The sequence below is a fragment of the Camelina sativa genome, chromosome 11 (assembly GCF_030686135.1).
Source record: "Camelina sativa cultivar CO46 ecotype springtype chromosome 11, ASM3068613v1".
Lineage (NCBI taxonomy): Eukaryota > Viridiplantae > Streptophyta > Magnoliopsida > Brassicales > Brassicaceae > Camelina > Camelina sativa.
This window is the reverse complement of record NC_141890.1, coordinates 16,581,504-16,597,018: the sequence shown is the minus strand read 5'-3', so window position 1 is coordinate 16,597,018 and position 15,515 is coordinate 16,581,504. Positions and strand designations below refer to the sequence as shown.

General features: G+C 36.8%; 2 protein-coding genes and 1 pseudogene across 3 annotated transcripts; 1 reads left to right on the top strand and 2 right to left on the bottom strand.

Moving 5' to 3' along the window:
• Positions 1–1,485: 1,485 nt before the first annotated feature.
• LOC104773248 (uncharacterized) lies at positions 1,486–3,322 on the top strand (annotated as a pseudogene).
• A 521-nt stretch (positions 3,323–3,843) lies between these two features.
• LOC109131550 (uncharacterized) lies at positions 3,844–11,928 on the bottom strand. The gene is made up of 31 exons (XM_087475564.1): positions 11,334–11,928; positions 10,821–11,244; positions 10,483–10,734; positions 10,195–10,407; positions 9,970–10,101; positions 9,752–9,881; positions 9,621–9,667; positions 9,443–9,544; positions 9,226–9,333; positions 8,980–9,122; positions 8,781–8,875; positions 8,606–8,684; positions 8,465–8,513; positions 8,304–8,384; positions 7,970–8,065; positions 7,789–7,892; positions 7,228–7,678; positions 6,933–6,974; positions 6,637–6,841; positions 6,421–6,554; positions 6,073–6,253; positions 5,750–5,985; positions 5,565–5,660; positions 5,255–5,353; positions 5,140–5,172; positions 4,912–5,040; positions 4,773–4,833; positions 4,610–4,665; positions 4,470–4,526; positions 4,247–4,367; positions 3,844–4,113 (listed from the first exon to the last, which is right to left on the bottom strand). The coding sequence occupies exons 1-31, from the start codon at positions 11,660–11,662 to the stop codon at positions 3,974–3,976; spliced, it is 4,425 nt and encodes a 1,474-aa protein (XP_087331690.1). The 5' UTR covers positions 11,663–11,928; the 3' UTR covers positions 3,844–3,973.
• Positions 11,929–11,964: 36 nt separating this feature from the next.
• On the bottom strand, positions 11,965–14,529 carry LOC104773250 (membrane-associated progesterone-binding protein 4). 2 transcript variants are annotated; one of them, XR_015572546.1, is made up of 8 exons: positions 14,081–14,330; positions 13,767–13,843; positions 13,609–13,680; positions 13,448–13,485; positions 13,008–13,051; positions 12,746–12,792; positions 12,416–12,611; positions 11,965–12,295 (listed from the first exon to the last, which is right to left on the bottom strand). XR_015572546.1 is itself a non-coding variant. In XM_010497831.3 (8 exons), exons 1-8 carry the CDS (start codon positions 14,198–14,200, stop codon positions 12,128–12,130), a joined length of 741 nt encoding a protein of 246 aa, XP_010496133.1. In that variant the 5' UTR covers positions 14,201–14,529; the 3' UTR covers positions 11,965–12,127. The 2 variants fall into 2 exon arrangements, 1 of the variants encoding a protein (XP_010496133.1); XM_010497831.3 differs by having other exon boundaries at positions 12,416–12,590; positions 14,081–14,529.
• Positions 14,530–15,515: the final 986 nt, after the last annotated feature.

The following is a 15,515-nucleotide window of genomic DNA, read 5'->3' as shown; positions in this document are numbered from 1 at the left end:
TACAACATAAAATCATTATATATATAATATTATGTAAAAATATATGTTACAAGAAATAAAAAATAATAAACTATAAGGTCAAATTAGAAAAATTCATTTATTTATGTACATTTATAAATATGTATATATATATATAACTTAAAATTTTAAATATATGTAATTAAAAGTTAAAATATATATTAAAATAATATTATATAATTTTAGGCAGTTCAGGTTTCTGCTGAGCGTCTAGCGTCTAGAGCGTCTAGGCGACCGCCTATACCGCTTGCTTGAACACTTTTTCTTAATACCATTTCTATATAAAGAAAACATATCAACAATAAAAAAAAATAACCCGTAAGCTCGCATGAATCCCTACCATCATCTCATTTTTCATAATCATGCAAAATATCATCATCGAGTCTTTGTGTGTTTCATGAAAATAATCAGTAAGTAGTTTTTTAAGTTCATTTGGTTGATGTAAGGGCTTAGATTTCGATTGATCCTTGCTTATGAGATGATCGTAATGCTAGATTAACCTACGCTAAGTTAATCTAGAACATATATAAATGGATTACAGCGCCGCGTTGAATCTCATAAATGTTTTACATATATAAGTACTTTTTAGACGTGCGGTTAATGCATGTTTATAAAATGTCAATTAATTCATAGTTTTTTTAAAAAAAAAATATGTGCGTTATCCTGTCATATTCAATGTAAATCGAATCAACAACTTAAAATAATTATGTACACTGTTATATTATCCACATAAAGCACCTCAAATTTCGACATTGTATCATTTTGCAAATTACATACACGACTATATATATAGCTTATACTATGTTCATATCAATGTTAGTTTATCTTCTCCCACTATTTAACTGATCATATCATAAATATATTTCACCATTTTATTATATAATGCATATATATTAAAACTTGTGTTCACCAATTTTCTTAATCATCCGTTGTCCCACGCAAATAGCGGCTATCATCTATGTCAGTATTTCTCTCTTACTATATATGATTCGTTCAAAGTACAATTATGTCCGGTATTTAACAGTTGTATACATATGCTGTGGTTTCAAAAGGAATAATTAGTATGCCTATTCAAAACTACCCTTATTTGTTCATACAAATTCGAAAATTAGGGAATTAAATTAAAAAATATTGTATGCACATGGGTTAATTGCAAAAGAAATGTAATTATGATGTTAGTAGTTAGTAGAGAGGTACGGTATTGAATAATTGTTTTAATATATACATTTTTTAAGGAAGATCTATATATTCAGTTATACATCAGTTTTTCCTGTGGGCAAACTTCTCCTACCCATTGTTTTAGGAAGATATGTCGAATAACGAAAACTGCCTACAACTACTTGTGTATTATTTTTGTTTTAATTTGCTGGATGTGTCTGCCCAAACCATTACCACTGTTTATATAAAATTATATAGTACGAGGAAAATGAAAAGAAATTTAAAATTTATGAGTTCCAAGGTCTCTACATAAAGAGGAGCCCTAGCAAGACAAAAATTGAAACCCAAACTCATGTTTTGTTTCCTTTTCTTTACTCAGATAAAATAAAAATGCTTTCTACTGAATGTGAAACAGTGAGCGTACCAAATATTTTAGTGCCGTTGCATGAACATCTTTTATCATGTACAGAAGAATCTATCTATTCTTGTGATTTGTGTTACGGTGAAAATGGCATCGCCTATCAGTGCACAGAGTGCGGCTATCGGCTACACAAAGACTGTATCCAGCGCTTTCTCAGCTACCCATATCCGTGCGGTCACTCCCTCAAGATCTCCATGCCCAATAGATCACCTCAGTATGCAAATGACCGATGCCATTTTTGTCAAAGCAATCTTGCTTCTCCGTTTGCTCGTTGCACGATGTGCAACATAAACATTAGCCTAATTTGTATGGGAAGTCAACCACCACCCACTATTTGTGAACCAAAGCATCACAAGCATAGCCTCACTCTGTTGGTAAGGTTAGTCACCTTTATATGTAATGCATGTGGTGTGGAAGGCGACCGCAATCCTTACGTATGTCTTGAATGCAATCTGATGGTCCACAAAGATTGTATCGAGATGCTACCTCGAGTCATATGCATCAACCGGCATGATCATCGCATCTCTCATACTTTCCATATTGGTCAAGGAGAAGGAGATTGGGAGTGTGGAGTTTGTCGGAAGACGATTGATTGGGTATACGGAGCTTTTAAATGCTCTCGTTGTCCTAGTTACGCCGTTCATTCAAGATGTGCAACGAAAAAGGAAGTGTGGGATTTTAAAGAACTTGAAGATGTGCCTGAAGAAGAAGAAGAAATCGAAGAGCCATTCAAGGTATTCAGAGAAAACGAGATCATTCATTTTAGTCATGAAGAACATGTTCTCAGATTGGATGATGAGAATAATGTTAACACGCGCTGCGGAGGTTGCATTCTTGCTATCAACGGCGATCCATGCTACAAATGCGTGGAATGTGATTTCGTGCTTCACAAAGCGTGTGCTAGTCTGCCTCGGAAGAAGAGACATTTGTTGCACAACCATAAACTCACTCTACAAGTTGATGACTCTTCAGGATTTACATGTAAAGCTTGTGAAACCTGTTCTAATGGTTTCAGGTACAAATGTCTTGACGACAATTGCGAAGATGATGTTGTGTATGATGTTCGGTGTAGTTCGGTATCGGAACCATTTCAGCATGATCTGCATCCACATCCCTTATACTGAACATTGGAAAGTTCCAAACGATGTCAAGCTTGTGGCACAAAAAGCGACGATAATCTCCTAAACTGCACCGTCTGTGATGATTGCGCTTTTTGCATGAAGTGCACTACTCTACCAAGGAAGGTAAAACACAGGTGCGATGATCATTTTCTGTCATTATGTCAAGGTGTGGGAAACGCAAGCGGTGACTTGTGGTGTGATATTTGTGAGACCAAGACAGATCCAAGTGTATGTTACTATACCTGTGAAGAATGTGGGCTAAGTCTCCATCTTGATTGTGTTCTTGGAGATTTTTATTATATGAAGGTAGGAGTCACGGAAATGATCGGGATTGAAGTATTTGCCAACCATGGAGTTACTCGACCTTTTTGCTTCGTTTGTGATGTTCATCATTGCAAGTGTCCCTTCATCGCGTGGATAGATATGGGAGAAGAAGACTACTCTACTGGCTATATTTGTTCGATGAACAGCGTATTCACACTAGCTGATAAAAATTAGGGTAGAGCTTAAAACTGAAAAAATGAGCCATTTGATATGTGTCCCGATGCTGCAAGAAACACTATACACATATGTTGTTTTAAATTTTAATTGAATGTAAAATTATTTTCAAACCAAAAACCTTTTGTACAATGAATGCTTCAATTATTTAGCAAAAAAAAAGACAATGAATGCTTCAGTTTGTTTGAAAGAGTTCTGAAAATGATTGTAAGAGCCGAATAGCACAAATGAAAGAGTTCAGGCATATAGGTTGTTGTAGACTAGGTAAAACCGAAGAGCTGAATGGCGAATACATATATACATACCGGGGAAAAAGCTTGGTGTCACTGAATATATGCAGTGGCTCGAGGATCGAGCAACCTGATAAATACATCAAGGAATAGGAACAGATGATGAAGAGCCAGAGGTCTACTCAGATAGTTACATCAATTTATCTAAGGTCAAACAAAAACCTATGAAGCCAAAAACACTAACAGGTGAAATGTTAATCCCAATGTTAATCACAAAGAGAAAAGAAATTTGCAATTTTGAGACTATTGTAGCTGAAAAAATGACTCCCTTAACATTCGGCTTTGTGACATATTTACATTCTTCCTATGTGGTCCAATGATAAGTTACAAGAAGAAATGTGATTAAACAAACCCAATATATATATATATGAATTTGTGATATTGATTATGGTATGAGAAACATAGAAAGGTACGTGTATAGATACTAAGAAATTAATTAACATAGAAAGTTATAATTAGCAGTCTAATTAAGGTGTCAAGGGAAGTTCATCCTCTTGCATGGGCTCTTCTTCTCCGGACATGGTTTCTTCAACCTCATCTGTTTCGTTATCTACATAAGCCTGAGAACTCACTATCTGCCCTCTCAAGTCCTTGTGTTTCAAGCTACCTGCAAATTCAATTAATATCTCAAAACTCAGTTTCCATAAACAAGAGTGCTCAAATGCTACTGACTTAGTAGAAAGAAAGATTAGTTAATTTCGAGAGACAGAAGCAAAACTAATTGGGTTTTTTTGTAGTACCCATCCAGAAGTTGGAGCCGCCTGATGTTGTATGGAGAAGAGCTTTAACGTGAAACAGAAAACGCTCTAAAGATCTCTTTGTTGCTGGTATTTTGCTGGTTATGGCTGTTTGTTTCATACCCTAACCTCCCCAAAAACATTACTCCATTGTCATATTTGTTCTGTGTCTGAGGAGAAGCAAAGAAAAAACACAGACACAAACAGGTGTCTTAGAACTACTAACCTTGGCTTCAGAACATAGAGCCTGTAACGTTCTTGTAGCCTTCTGGAGATCTTTGACCTGATTCATATATCAATTGTGAAGATTTTCAGTGGACTAAGAGAGATACAGTCAAAGAAAATGCATAGAATACAACTTCTTACCAACTGGATGACTAGTTCCTTATGATCTTGAAAATGTGCTTCCAGGAAATCAAAAACTGCATTATTTTTTTATTTTGTTTCCCATCATCAAATATCAAATTAGCAAGCGAGCTAATCAGATATTTCAACTATTGTACGATAAGAAGCTGGAGAAAATTTTTACCTTTAAGAAACGAGTCCACATACTTCCCACCATACTTGATAGCCATGCCATGGATTGTCACCTGTTTAATTCATCTTTACATGAATCTTGCACGCAGAATGTGTTATACTCATGATAATTAACAGCAAAAAGTGGTTACCTTTTCATGAGATCGGCACAAGTTGACTAAAGACACTACCACATTTACAGTTTTCTGAATCTTTTTCAAGTGTGCTTCAGTAGCTTCAGATTGACAGCTTTGTCGTTTCTCTGAGCTAACTGTCTTCACCTAATTACACATGGTAGAACACAATAGTGATAACTTTAATTCTATATTAGAGAAGATTATTAAGTAAAGAACCGGACAAAACGTAGATGGATTACTGACCAGTTTGTTAAGAATTGCAATATTCTCTTCATGCTGTACCAGCGAAAGGGAGGCTATTAGTCTCTAACGGAATTACTGACTCAAACAAATATGAGATAGCTAAGAATTTGCTTACCAATGTCCTGTACCATCCTCTGAAAGTAGCTGCACATAGGGTAGGGAATTCATGATCACGGGCATCATCATCTTCTCCTGTTGACTTGGATAGAGAGGCCTAATGCAAACAAATTCCAGAGACGTGATATAAACTAAGTTAAATGATATACGTTTTCCTATGAAATATGTATTTAACCATTTGCAGATTTCTATTTCAGAATGTAACAGTTAAACATGACCCACGCGGTCGTTTTTGTGTTTTAAAAAAACTTTCAGATTGCATCAAACTCTATGCAAAGTAGAGCCCAGCGAAAGATTTTTCCTTGTACCTGAGGCAAAATAGTACAAGCAAGCTCATCAAGCAAATCAGATGTGGATCCACTGGCTTCCAAGTATATTCGCAATATGGTCTGTACCATCTCACCCTGCAAGAAATCCAAAGCTATTCACATTGAGAATATTGAGCACTGCCTTAAATTGTCTGACCCATTAAATTTGACACAGATGGACATACTTTGTTCTTCAGACCCTTATTCTCAGTACTATCTTCGATCCATTTATGCCTGAGAAGTTTCTCAGCAGAAGTTCCCAGTTTAGCATGTAGACTGGGTACAAGACCCTGAGAATGGCCTGGACATCTCTTTTTGGTAGCTTCTTCTGATACCTTGCCAAGATATTTTTGCGCAGAGGTCATCACTAACTGTAGAGTGAGAAGACATTCGAAGGCCAGATCAAAGGAGAAGGAACATGCTGCAGCAACATTTAACAATCACAACGAGAGTTAGAATAAGATATAGCATATGATAGGAAATCATCGGTAAAAACCAAGATTTATACCCTTATTTAAAATATCTTCAAAGAAATAATAAACGCCAATATACAAGTACTCCTTTGTCCCAGGTGAAGGGAAAGGTTGGATGTCCGGAAAGCTAGCAACTGATATTTCAGTTGGCTGGAAGGCTTCAAGAAGATTCAGCAGCAGTGATTTGTCTGTTTCAAACTCAGGGAGGATCATCATCTGTGACTCAGGAAGAAATAAAAAAAGATTGGGAATTGGAATTAGCATATGTGTATCTAAGTTAAAGGAACTAAATTCAACCAATGTACAACTAGTTAAGTTAGGAAGTAGCAACTTTGGTAACCATATGCATCACAAAATTGGCATCAGGATAAGATATAAATTACCTTGCTGAAACAGTACAACACTTCTTTGCACACCATTGTATAAACCAGAGATTCAGAAACCACAATATTGGATGTGTTCGGGTTTCCAGCCATAGAAAACTCATCTCTCCAACTAATTTGAGAAGTTTCATCACCTATTATCATTTAGGTCGGATTAGACCAAGCTAAATCAATATCTTTAGCTCGCAGCAGGTTGATAATCTCCAGTTATCTTACCTTTTACTAGCAAGGAAATTGCTATATTTATATGTATCCTGAGGCTTGGAAAAAGTCCTTTTATTTGACTAAGAAGTTCAACCAATTTGAATCTTCCGACACAACCTGGAGCGCTTCCACGTTTAAAAGGATATTGTTTACCATGAGGAACAAGATAATCCAGCTTGTTGTGAAGATCATGTAAGAGATACAAATACACAGGTAGCTATGATAGAAAATAACAAGATGGTAAGTTGCACTTTTCATCTCAAATCGAAAATAACTTTGACAGAATATGTTGGTATTTATCTTCATACCTCAGCTTTATACTCAGGGCTGCCTATGTCTTGGCTTGGCACCTACAAGTGAAAGCCAAAAATATTAAAAATTCCCTTATCAAGTCTTTATAAGCTTTGTTAGGACATATAAACTTTGGTAGGTAGGCACTGCTGCCTTCGACGGCATTCCAATAATGATGTTAATAAAAACTCAGAGGCTAAAATTCGACGTGAATTCATGGGACATTTACATGGAGTATCTATGATGACTTTACATTCAAAAGACTAGCAGATACTAATAATCAACCAGATAAAAAGGTTTGACAAGGCCGACCTTTAAAAATTTTAAGATGGAAAGGCATTGAGGAAGAAGAGGCCTGAACTTGAATCTTTGAGCTTCAAGTGCCAATGAAACTTGAGGAATCTTCACAATTAGAGATTCATCATCAGAACAATCATTCATTGGTGTTGCTGCTGTCCTGCCATCCAAAGATGGAAGGGAAGGGGTTCCATGTAGCTGTGTTTGACTTTGACTCATCACTGCTCCTGCTTTCTTGAATGCATCCATAATAGTTGGCTGGCGGAGCTTTTCATTCACATTTGAATGCTTAGATTTTTTCAAGTTATTTTTCATGCTTCCCTTGTGTTGGGAACCATCATCGTCGAGCTTCCTCTTCTCATTCTTCTTCTCTGGATGTTCTACATGAGATTCAGAATAAGGGTGGAGCTCCGGTAGAGACTGAGGAGATAGTGTAATCAAATTGCTCAATAAGCTTTCCAAGAATCTGTTTTCATCAACAATAGGCATTAGACGACCAACAACATCTGAAAAAGAGTATAAAACAAACAAACACATTTACGAAGCCTGGATGGTGACAAAGTAGAATGAACATACACTAGATTTCTAAGTCTCTTCAGAAGCTTTGTTGTTACATCCTTTTCTGTAGCCTGACTAATGCAGCCAAATCTTTCATCAATTTGGGAACTGAAAGCGTTAAGCTGCAATGGGAAACATAAACATGTAAAGACAATCATAGTAGAACAAGGTTGCTGATAAACAAGGTCATATCACTTACGAGTTCTCGTATCCAGTTTGCAGCATAATATAAGGAGAGAGAGAGGATTTCTCTCTGCTTCTTTGTCAGAGACTGCCAACCAGCTGCAGCAAAGTACTTAAAAATTGGAGAGGAAAAGTCAAACATCAGCAAACTGGGACAGTACACATATATAAATGTGGGGAAGATATGTTGTTAATACTATATCTTCAAGGTTCATGTTTAGAATTTAAACTTTTCTAAAATAAGCCTAACAGTGTATGCTGCAATCGTGCAGAGATTGGAGTGCAGATCAAAACTTGTCAAAAATTGGAAACATAGCAATATGTTTTATGACAAAATTTTAGTCCTTCACCTTCGGAGAGGGGAGGTGCAAAGGGCATCCGAGCAGAGCATCGATCCCAGCAAGGGATCCATCATTTGTCAACCTCTCAACCTGAGTATAAACACAAAACATTCAGGTTCGTTATGACTTCTTGAAATAGCCTCTCAGTTTCAAGTGAATGAAAATCTTACAGTTGATAGCAAAAGAAAATTTGAAGGCAGAATCTGCAGACAACAGGACCTGCAGGCAATATGATTATTAATTCAATCAGCAGTTGCTAGAGAGGAATCTTCAACAGTAACTGAAAACAGGGATAATCTCAAAAGACCAACTCTGAGGATGAAGATGCCAGGGGTAAAATGTTCAAACAGATTGGTGATATACTGCCATCCAAGTTCATCCAAAGATCCCCTAAAGCGATGAGATGAAAAGAAATGGAGATCAATCTATACAATGCTCAAAAGAGACCCAATTAATTAAGTTGAACTATGGTCAGTATATGTATACCTTCTAGTCCACAATATGAACCCTTATCAGCCATCTTTCCGTTTTCAAGATCGGCTAGAAACAGCGACTCAAATTTTCCCAGATGCTTCCCAATCCTGAAAAGCAGTATACAAATATAGTCAGGATGAAGCTTAAGATTACGGTGTAGCCTTTGAAAATTACTAAACAAGCTAGCAGAAAACTGTTACTGAATCTTCACCACTCCATAATTTCTGGTTGAAGTAACTTATGGCTAAGAATTGTAGCAAATTCATCATAGAACATAATTAGGGCTAAGTTAGACTGTTTGCAAGAGTCAACAGATGTCTTCAAGAGCTCCAAAATCTCCCCACAATCTGAAACCTGCTTTATGAAAAAAATAATTGACATAAGAGAATTCCTTTTGGAAAATAAATATGAAAGGTACAAAGATAATTTCAATTAACTACTGAGAATTGCTGGTTACCTGTGATGATGGAAGGTCAGGAACACTCTTTGCATCCCCAAGTGACGACACAATCCTAAGAGTTCCAACTAAGCCCATCTTTTTGTACTTGAGGTCTGGATGACTAACCTGCCAATATAAAAAAAGGACAACTAGGAGTCAGCTGCCATCACCTAAGAAAGGGAGTGAGCTGCCATCACTTAAGAAACCAAATAGAAGGCGAGATAATTCATACTACCTGCTTCCTTACTATCATCATAAGTTCATTTGAAATTGAAGATCGAAAAGAATCAGCACTTGCACGAGCTGATAGTGCAAGGAGACTGAAAATCTCATAGACCTGCAATTATGTCCACTTAATAAGTTTATATACAATATATTATCATACCAAGCAGACTGTAAAGATAAATACCTGCCTTATGCAAATTTTCAATACTAAAACCCTCTAAGTAGTCCAAAATACCTATACAGCACAAAACAATAAAAATATTAGAAAAAGAAAAGTAAATGATCAGTATATTTTTGTGGGAACAAGTTCCAGAGATACCATTTATGTGGGAAGAAAAGGGAAGGAGTTGCTGCGCATATTTTTTCACCAGAGCCGTCATCATCTCCAAGACCGAACTGACCTCAAATTTGTTATCAGATCCCACATGTGTCACTAGAGCACCTAGAATCTGCAACCAATTCGAAATTTCGAATTAGAACAAAATGGACTAATTATGCTACAAGTGATTATACTATGACATGTTAGCATGGTCTCACCTCTTGTCTTGAATAATTGTCAGCAAACCCTTCAAAAAGACGAGTATAGATATGCGAGCCCATTTCCCTTGCCTTTTCTTCTTTGCATGACAAGAGGTGTTCAGCCAAAGAAACAAATGATGCAAAATTATCCTACAATAATGAGTGAGTCGGGTTAAATTTCCAAAATAACATTCCCACATTTTGCAAGAATCAGAAACTTCTCAAAATTGTTAAGAAGATCACCTGCACAAACTCTTTATTACCACATATACATTGATCAAGCAGGGTTTCTTGTATGCATCCATCGACCACTTTCTTCTTAAATATTTTCTCGATACTCTTCCGGATGGGGTCCCCGTTCATGTACATGAGAATAAGCAGCCATACATCAATTACCTTAAAATCCCGAGGTTTCTCCAGACTATTCAGCTCCTTTATGATTTCTTGACAGAGTATCTATAAACAGAAAATATAGTGACGCTAGATAATGATAAACATGCTTAAACAACAACTGTAACGAATCCAACTTACATTCTTAAACCGAAGGCTTGATCTTAAAGCATGGAGAATAGAACCTTCTGCGTTATATGCAGGTATTTTTCCTTTAAGTCTATTCTGAGAAGGACAAGGTTGTGACATTCCGGTGAATTTCAACTGTTCTCGTATCTGGGAGATTATTCTTCTAACATTTTCTGGAGTAGCAGCAAGAAGCAAAAACCTAAGTAGATATGGCATGTGCTCTGCGTCGACTGTCCTAATACATGATATTGCTACTGTAATCGCCTTTAAAAAAAGGGAAAAAACGGCATTCCATCAGTAACTATGTACAAATACAGAACCTTCAACCAATGATGAAGCAAAACCCTCACCTGTTCTTGCAATTGATCATCTAAATTAAGGTTGGAGAAAGAATCAAGCACTGGAACAACAACATCAGAATCCTCCTGAAGCATTTTTTCTAAAGAATCAACCACAGCTTGACAGTTATGATCCCCAATAATCTCAGGCAACGATCCAATGATTTCCTTCTTTAAATGCAAAGGACAAATCGATAGAACTTGCATCAGCTTATCGGTGAACACATCGGGATTAACAATGAAGTCGAGCCAACGAAAATGGTTGATGATAAGACGAGCAACATCTTCCTCCAACGTACATCCTGTAACAACATCAAAGTACTCCGGAAGCTTCTCGAGTAGCATTTCCTGAATATCAAGTTGAATAGGAGGTACAAGAAGGAGATTCCGAACTAAACTCTCGTCTCTCTTGGTTGATGAAGAGGACGAAAGCACTCTACACGATAAATATGAACAAATCCGATTACGAATTTGGTGAATCTTAGGTTTGATTTGGAAAAACTCGAGTTGGAAAATTTTACTGACCTACGAAGATTACTCGGAGATTGAATGTACGATGAGAACCCAGCTATGAAAACGGAGCGAAGGGAAGCGACGCTATCTCTCTCGCCGGAATTAGCGGAGCAAGACGAAAAGCGAATAGTGAGATTGCGGCGGAAAGCGTGTAGATCGGAAGGAAGACACGGCGGACCGTACGGGTTCATCAGTGTGCATCCGACTTCCGCGAGAATCGCAGTCATCTTATCCACCGCGTCGGATTCATTTTGCGGCTGGGGGATTTTAATCGACGGAGCGGCTGAGGATGATGACGGAGGCGGTGGCGGTGGCGGCTTTTTTCGTGAGAGAAACACCATTTTTTCCGGTGATTTACGACGGAGAGTACTCCCAATTTCGCCTCTTGGTTCTCCGATTAACAAACTTTTCTGAAGAAATTTAGATTTCAAAATTTGGCAACCCTGAAGAAGCTACCGCCAAAAATTTCAGCGAAGGATGCGCCAGTGTCCACCTTCACATGACACGCAACCTATCAACGCAAACGCAAGACGGCACGGTGTGTAACCAAAATACACCGTGGAATTTAGAACTATTTTGCCGTTTAGCTTCATAACACATTAACTACGCAATCTGTCGACGCAAAAGCAAAAACAGCACGATGTGTAACCAAAATCAACCTGTATATAGAATTTTGGAATTTGTCCTTTAATTTGTAATTACACATAAACTACACGCAATGCATCGATACAGAAAAAAACAAAAGACGTCTACTATGTGTATAAAAGAGTACAAAAGGCTACATTGAAGATTAGAAGGGAACACATTTAAACCCTGCAAGTCTTGGCAAGAGGCTCGCAGTCTTTATAGATCTCCAATCCAGACTGATCAAGTTGGTCTTCCTCAAAACAAGCACAACGTTTGCTCATTGAACCCGTTATTGCTATCTCTAAAGGTCTTTGTACTAATCTTGGCACCCCAACATCACACCAAACCTACATAAAGAGGTAATCCTTTAGTTCTTATGTTTTTAATTCCATGAAGGTTCACTTGCTATGTTCTAAAACTAATTCTCCCCTTGAAACCAAATCGAGAAAGATTACAAGAATTCATACCTCTCCACCTTCATCTTGACTCCATCGTGAGTTGCAACTCGGTTGCTTGGCTTCCTCGGTCTTCTGTTTCTCCATAAGTTGTGCACCTCTGGAGGCTTTTGCTTCAGCTCCTTTTAGATGTTTTGTTGGATTTCCTTGGCTATCGTAGTACCGCCCAACAAGCTTCCCAACAGGACTATTGATCACAAATTATAAGCTGAGAGCCAAACCAATATGACTTATATATAATATAGAGATTAAGGTGAGTCAAGCATTATCCATACACCACCTTCGCAGTCAGTAATCACTACGCATTAGCTTTCTATTGTGTTAATGAAACATATAACTTACATGTAGGTCCTGGAGTAGAAACCTCGCCAGTCAACAATGCTCTTCACCTGCGCGAAAGAGATCTTTGTCAGGCCATATCAAACATTTAACTACGGATATATAGAATATCAAACAGTTAACAAATTCTGTGTTACTTCAATATCTTAGAAAGTGATAGCTATGAAGAAATAAGCACATCTGGGACAATGGCAAGATTGAGATCCTATCTTAGACATTTCCATAATTCTCATTGAGAAACTATGTAAAGCTTAAAAGGCATTACCTCACTGCTAGATAACCCATGTAACGAATCTGTAAGTCCATCTCCTGCACAAGAAAGTAATCATAGCACAAACACGAGAAGTTTATACATTTCAGGGACTTTTGGTACAATCTTCCTCAAATAACTAACAAAGTTTGAATGACTTTGACTTCTTTATGCATGACTAACAATGTTTTATGAGGACCCAAAGAAGTGAAAAGGGAGGAACACCGTAGAAAATGGGCATATTCTCACTTAACATTAGCAAGATAAGAGACTAAATCTCATTTCTAGGGGATATCAAATCAATTTCCATACGTACCAAAAGAAGCAAAGACCACAAACTACTAAATTCCCAAAACGTTTTTTGGATTAAAAAGGTATGCTGATTATCTCCTAGAAAAGTTTACGAAAAACTCTTCATCACTCACTGAAGAATGCAGCAAACAATATACAAATACCTGTAAAGTTCCCAGAAACAAAAGCACGAGAAGCGTCTCTGAGCTCAAGAATTACATGGAAATACACATCACATTAGCGAGAAACATACAAGATCAACACAAAAAATATATACAAGAACATATGAGAATCTCTCCAGATAATCGATCAAACCAGAACAAACCTTCCAGCAAAATGGTTGTAACCTCCTCCACTACCGTAATGAGATTTTCCTTTCGTCACATCAAACACAGATCTGTATTTCCATATGTAAAGGTACTCTTTTTACAAGTTGTTTCTTCACATATGTTTTTAGACAGCAGTAAGGAAGAAAAGACTTACCCAAGAATCCCTAAGAGTATAGGTAACGTTACATCAGTGCCATTATACAATGCCAACTCTTCAGCAGAGAATAACCTCTTTTGAATATTGAAACAGCATCAACAAAAAAAACACAAAAAAACCATCAAATCCAAGACATGAGACATCATAAAAACACTGGTTCTCTATTTCAGTTGTGATTAATCTCTGACCCATACATAACAACTACACAGACAAGACCTCTTGTCTAGTTCAGTCCAGCTAAGTTCGTCTGTCTCTATTGGGAAATTTCAGAACTAGGAAAAGATAGAGTTGGAAGAAGAGAACTGAGTTACTTGGTTATATTGGTGGTGTGGAGCCTTGAGGAAAGATCTGAAGTAGAGAGCGACGAGACCCACGGTCATCGTTACGCCAACAAACGGAGATAACAGAAATCTCTTCGCCGGAATCATCATCGATTGGATCCGATTTGGTTTTGTATGTGAAAATTCCAAAATCAAGTGAAATTTCTACACCACTTTTAGGATGTGAGGGCTTTTTATCTAAATAAGTAAAGTTATGGGTACTAAATTGCAATAATTTTGAATAAACGGACAAGTAGAGATAAAATAAGTAATAATTAAGGGGAAAGAGGATTCACTGTTTCACATTTCTATCATGTGAAATCGAAGTTCTATTTAGGGAAGTTACAAAAGATGAAGAAATAAATCATTAGTAGCAAGCAATAAGCAACGCTATACAAGTATGAAACGCAGAGCCGGCCTTGAACAAAAGAAACTAACTCAAAACACATGTTTAGGATTTTATGTGAATAAATATTGCTTCGGTTGATATATTATTGGAAGTTTCGTTAGCTAAAGACTAAAGTCATGTTTGAGGAATTGAGGGAGTGACATTTGCGACATCGACAATAACCGAAAACAATGACACAGACCAAGGCAAAAGTAGAATTGATCAGAAAAAAATATTAGATCAATGCATATTAGATCCACTGTCGCTATTTTGGAAAAAGTATCGTTGTTATATCTAGCGATTGATAGTTTTCTTCATCAAAAATTAAAATCAGTCGATGCATCTAAAACTAATAGGGGATCAAGTTTTTCTCTGTTACTTTTTTTTTTTTGGTCGATGTCGCAGCGATTGGATGCCAAACATGATCTAAGTTGATTGTAGCTAGCTATAACTTATTGAAAAGGAGGTATTGATTACCATTTTTCTTTTTAGTTCTCTACATAACAAGTTTACAAATTTATTTCTGCTTCTTATCGTAAAACCTCCACACGGGCTCTAACGAAAGGTAGCTTCTTATAATAAAATCTCAAGACTGGCTTTAATAAAAGGTTAAAGGTGTAATACAAGATTTTTTTTCTTAGATAGGTTCAAGACTGGCTTGCGTAATAAACTAAGGTTGTTACGAAAAATGTTTATGGAATATATGTAAAATAAAATATCACAATTGTTGTTGTTATGTTGGTTCTTGTTCAAAGATTGTCCAGAGATTCCGCTTAATAAAAATCCCAATGGACCGTAGAAACCCTATAATTCGGATGGATAAGAAACCTGTTTCCACTCAGATTTATGGTGTTATCTATTAGTTCTTCGAGAAGCATGCATACACTTCACTTCGGAGAAACAAACGTTGTTTTAAGGGTTGGAGCAAATGCCAAAAGTCCATCTTCTAATTGTTGTCCATCGAGATAGGCGTTACAATCTCGGATTCCAAAGCATGACGTAAAAGTCATTAAAAACGATGAATTTGGCATTTATGTT

Excerpts from the sequence above, each read along its gene's own strand:
- LOC109131550 (XM_087475564.1), bottom strand. The coding sequence starts at position 11,662 with ATGGTGTTTCTCTCACGAAAAAAGCCGCCACCGCCACCGCCTCCGTCA. Across the intron at positions 6,254-6,420 it reads TGTTGTACTGTTTCAGCAAG|ATGATGATCCTCCCTGAGTT; the intron begins GTAATTTATATC and ends CCTGAGTCACAG. Across the intron at positions 5,173-5,254 it reads GAGGATGGTACAGGACATTG|CATGAAGAGAATATTGCAAT; the intron begins GTAAGCAAATTC and ends TCGCTGGTACAG.
- LOC104773250 (XM_010497831.3), bottom strand. The coding sequence starts at position 14,200 with ATGATGATTCCGGCGAAGAGATTTCTGTTATCTCCGTTTGTTGGCGTA. Across the intron at positions 13,844-14,080 it reads CACACCACCAATATAACCAA|AGGTTATTCTCTGCTGAAGA; the intron begins GTAACTCAGTTC and ends AATATTCAAAAG. Across the intron at positions 12,296-12,415 it reads GTCAAGATGAAGGTGGAGAG|GTTTGGTGTGATGTTGGGGT; the intron begins GTATGAATTCTT and ends CTCTTTATGTAG.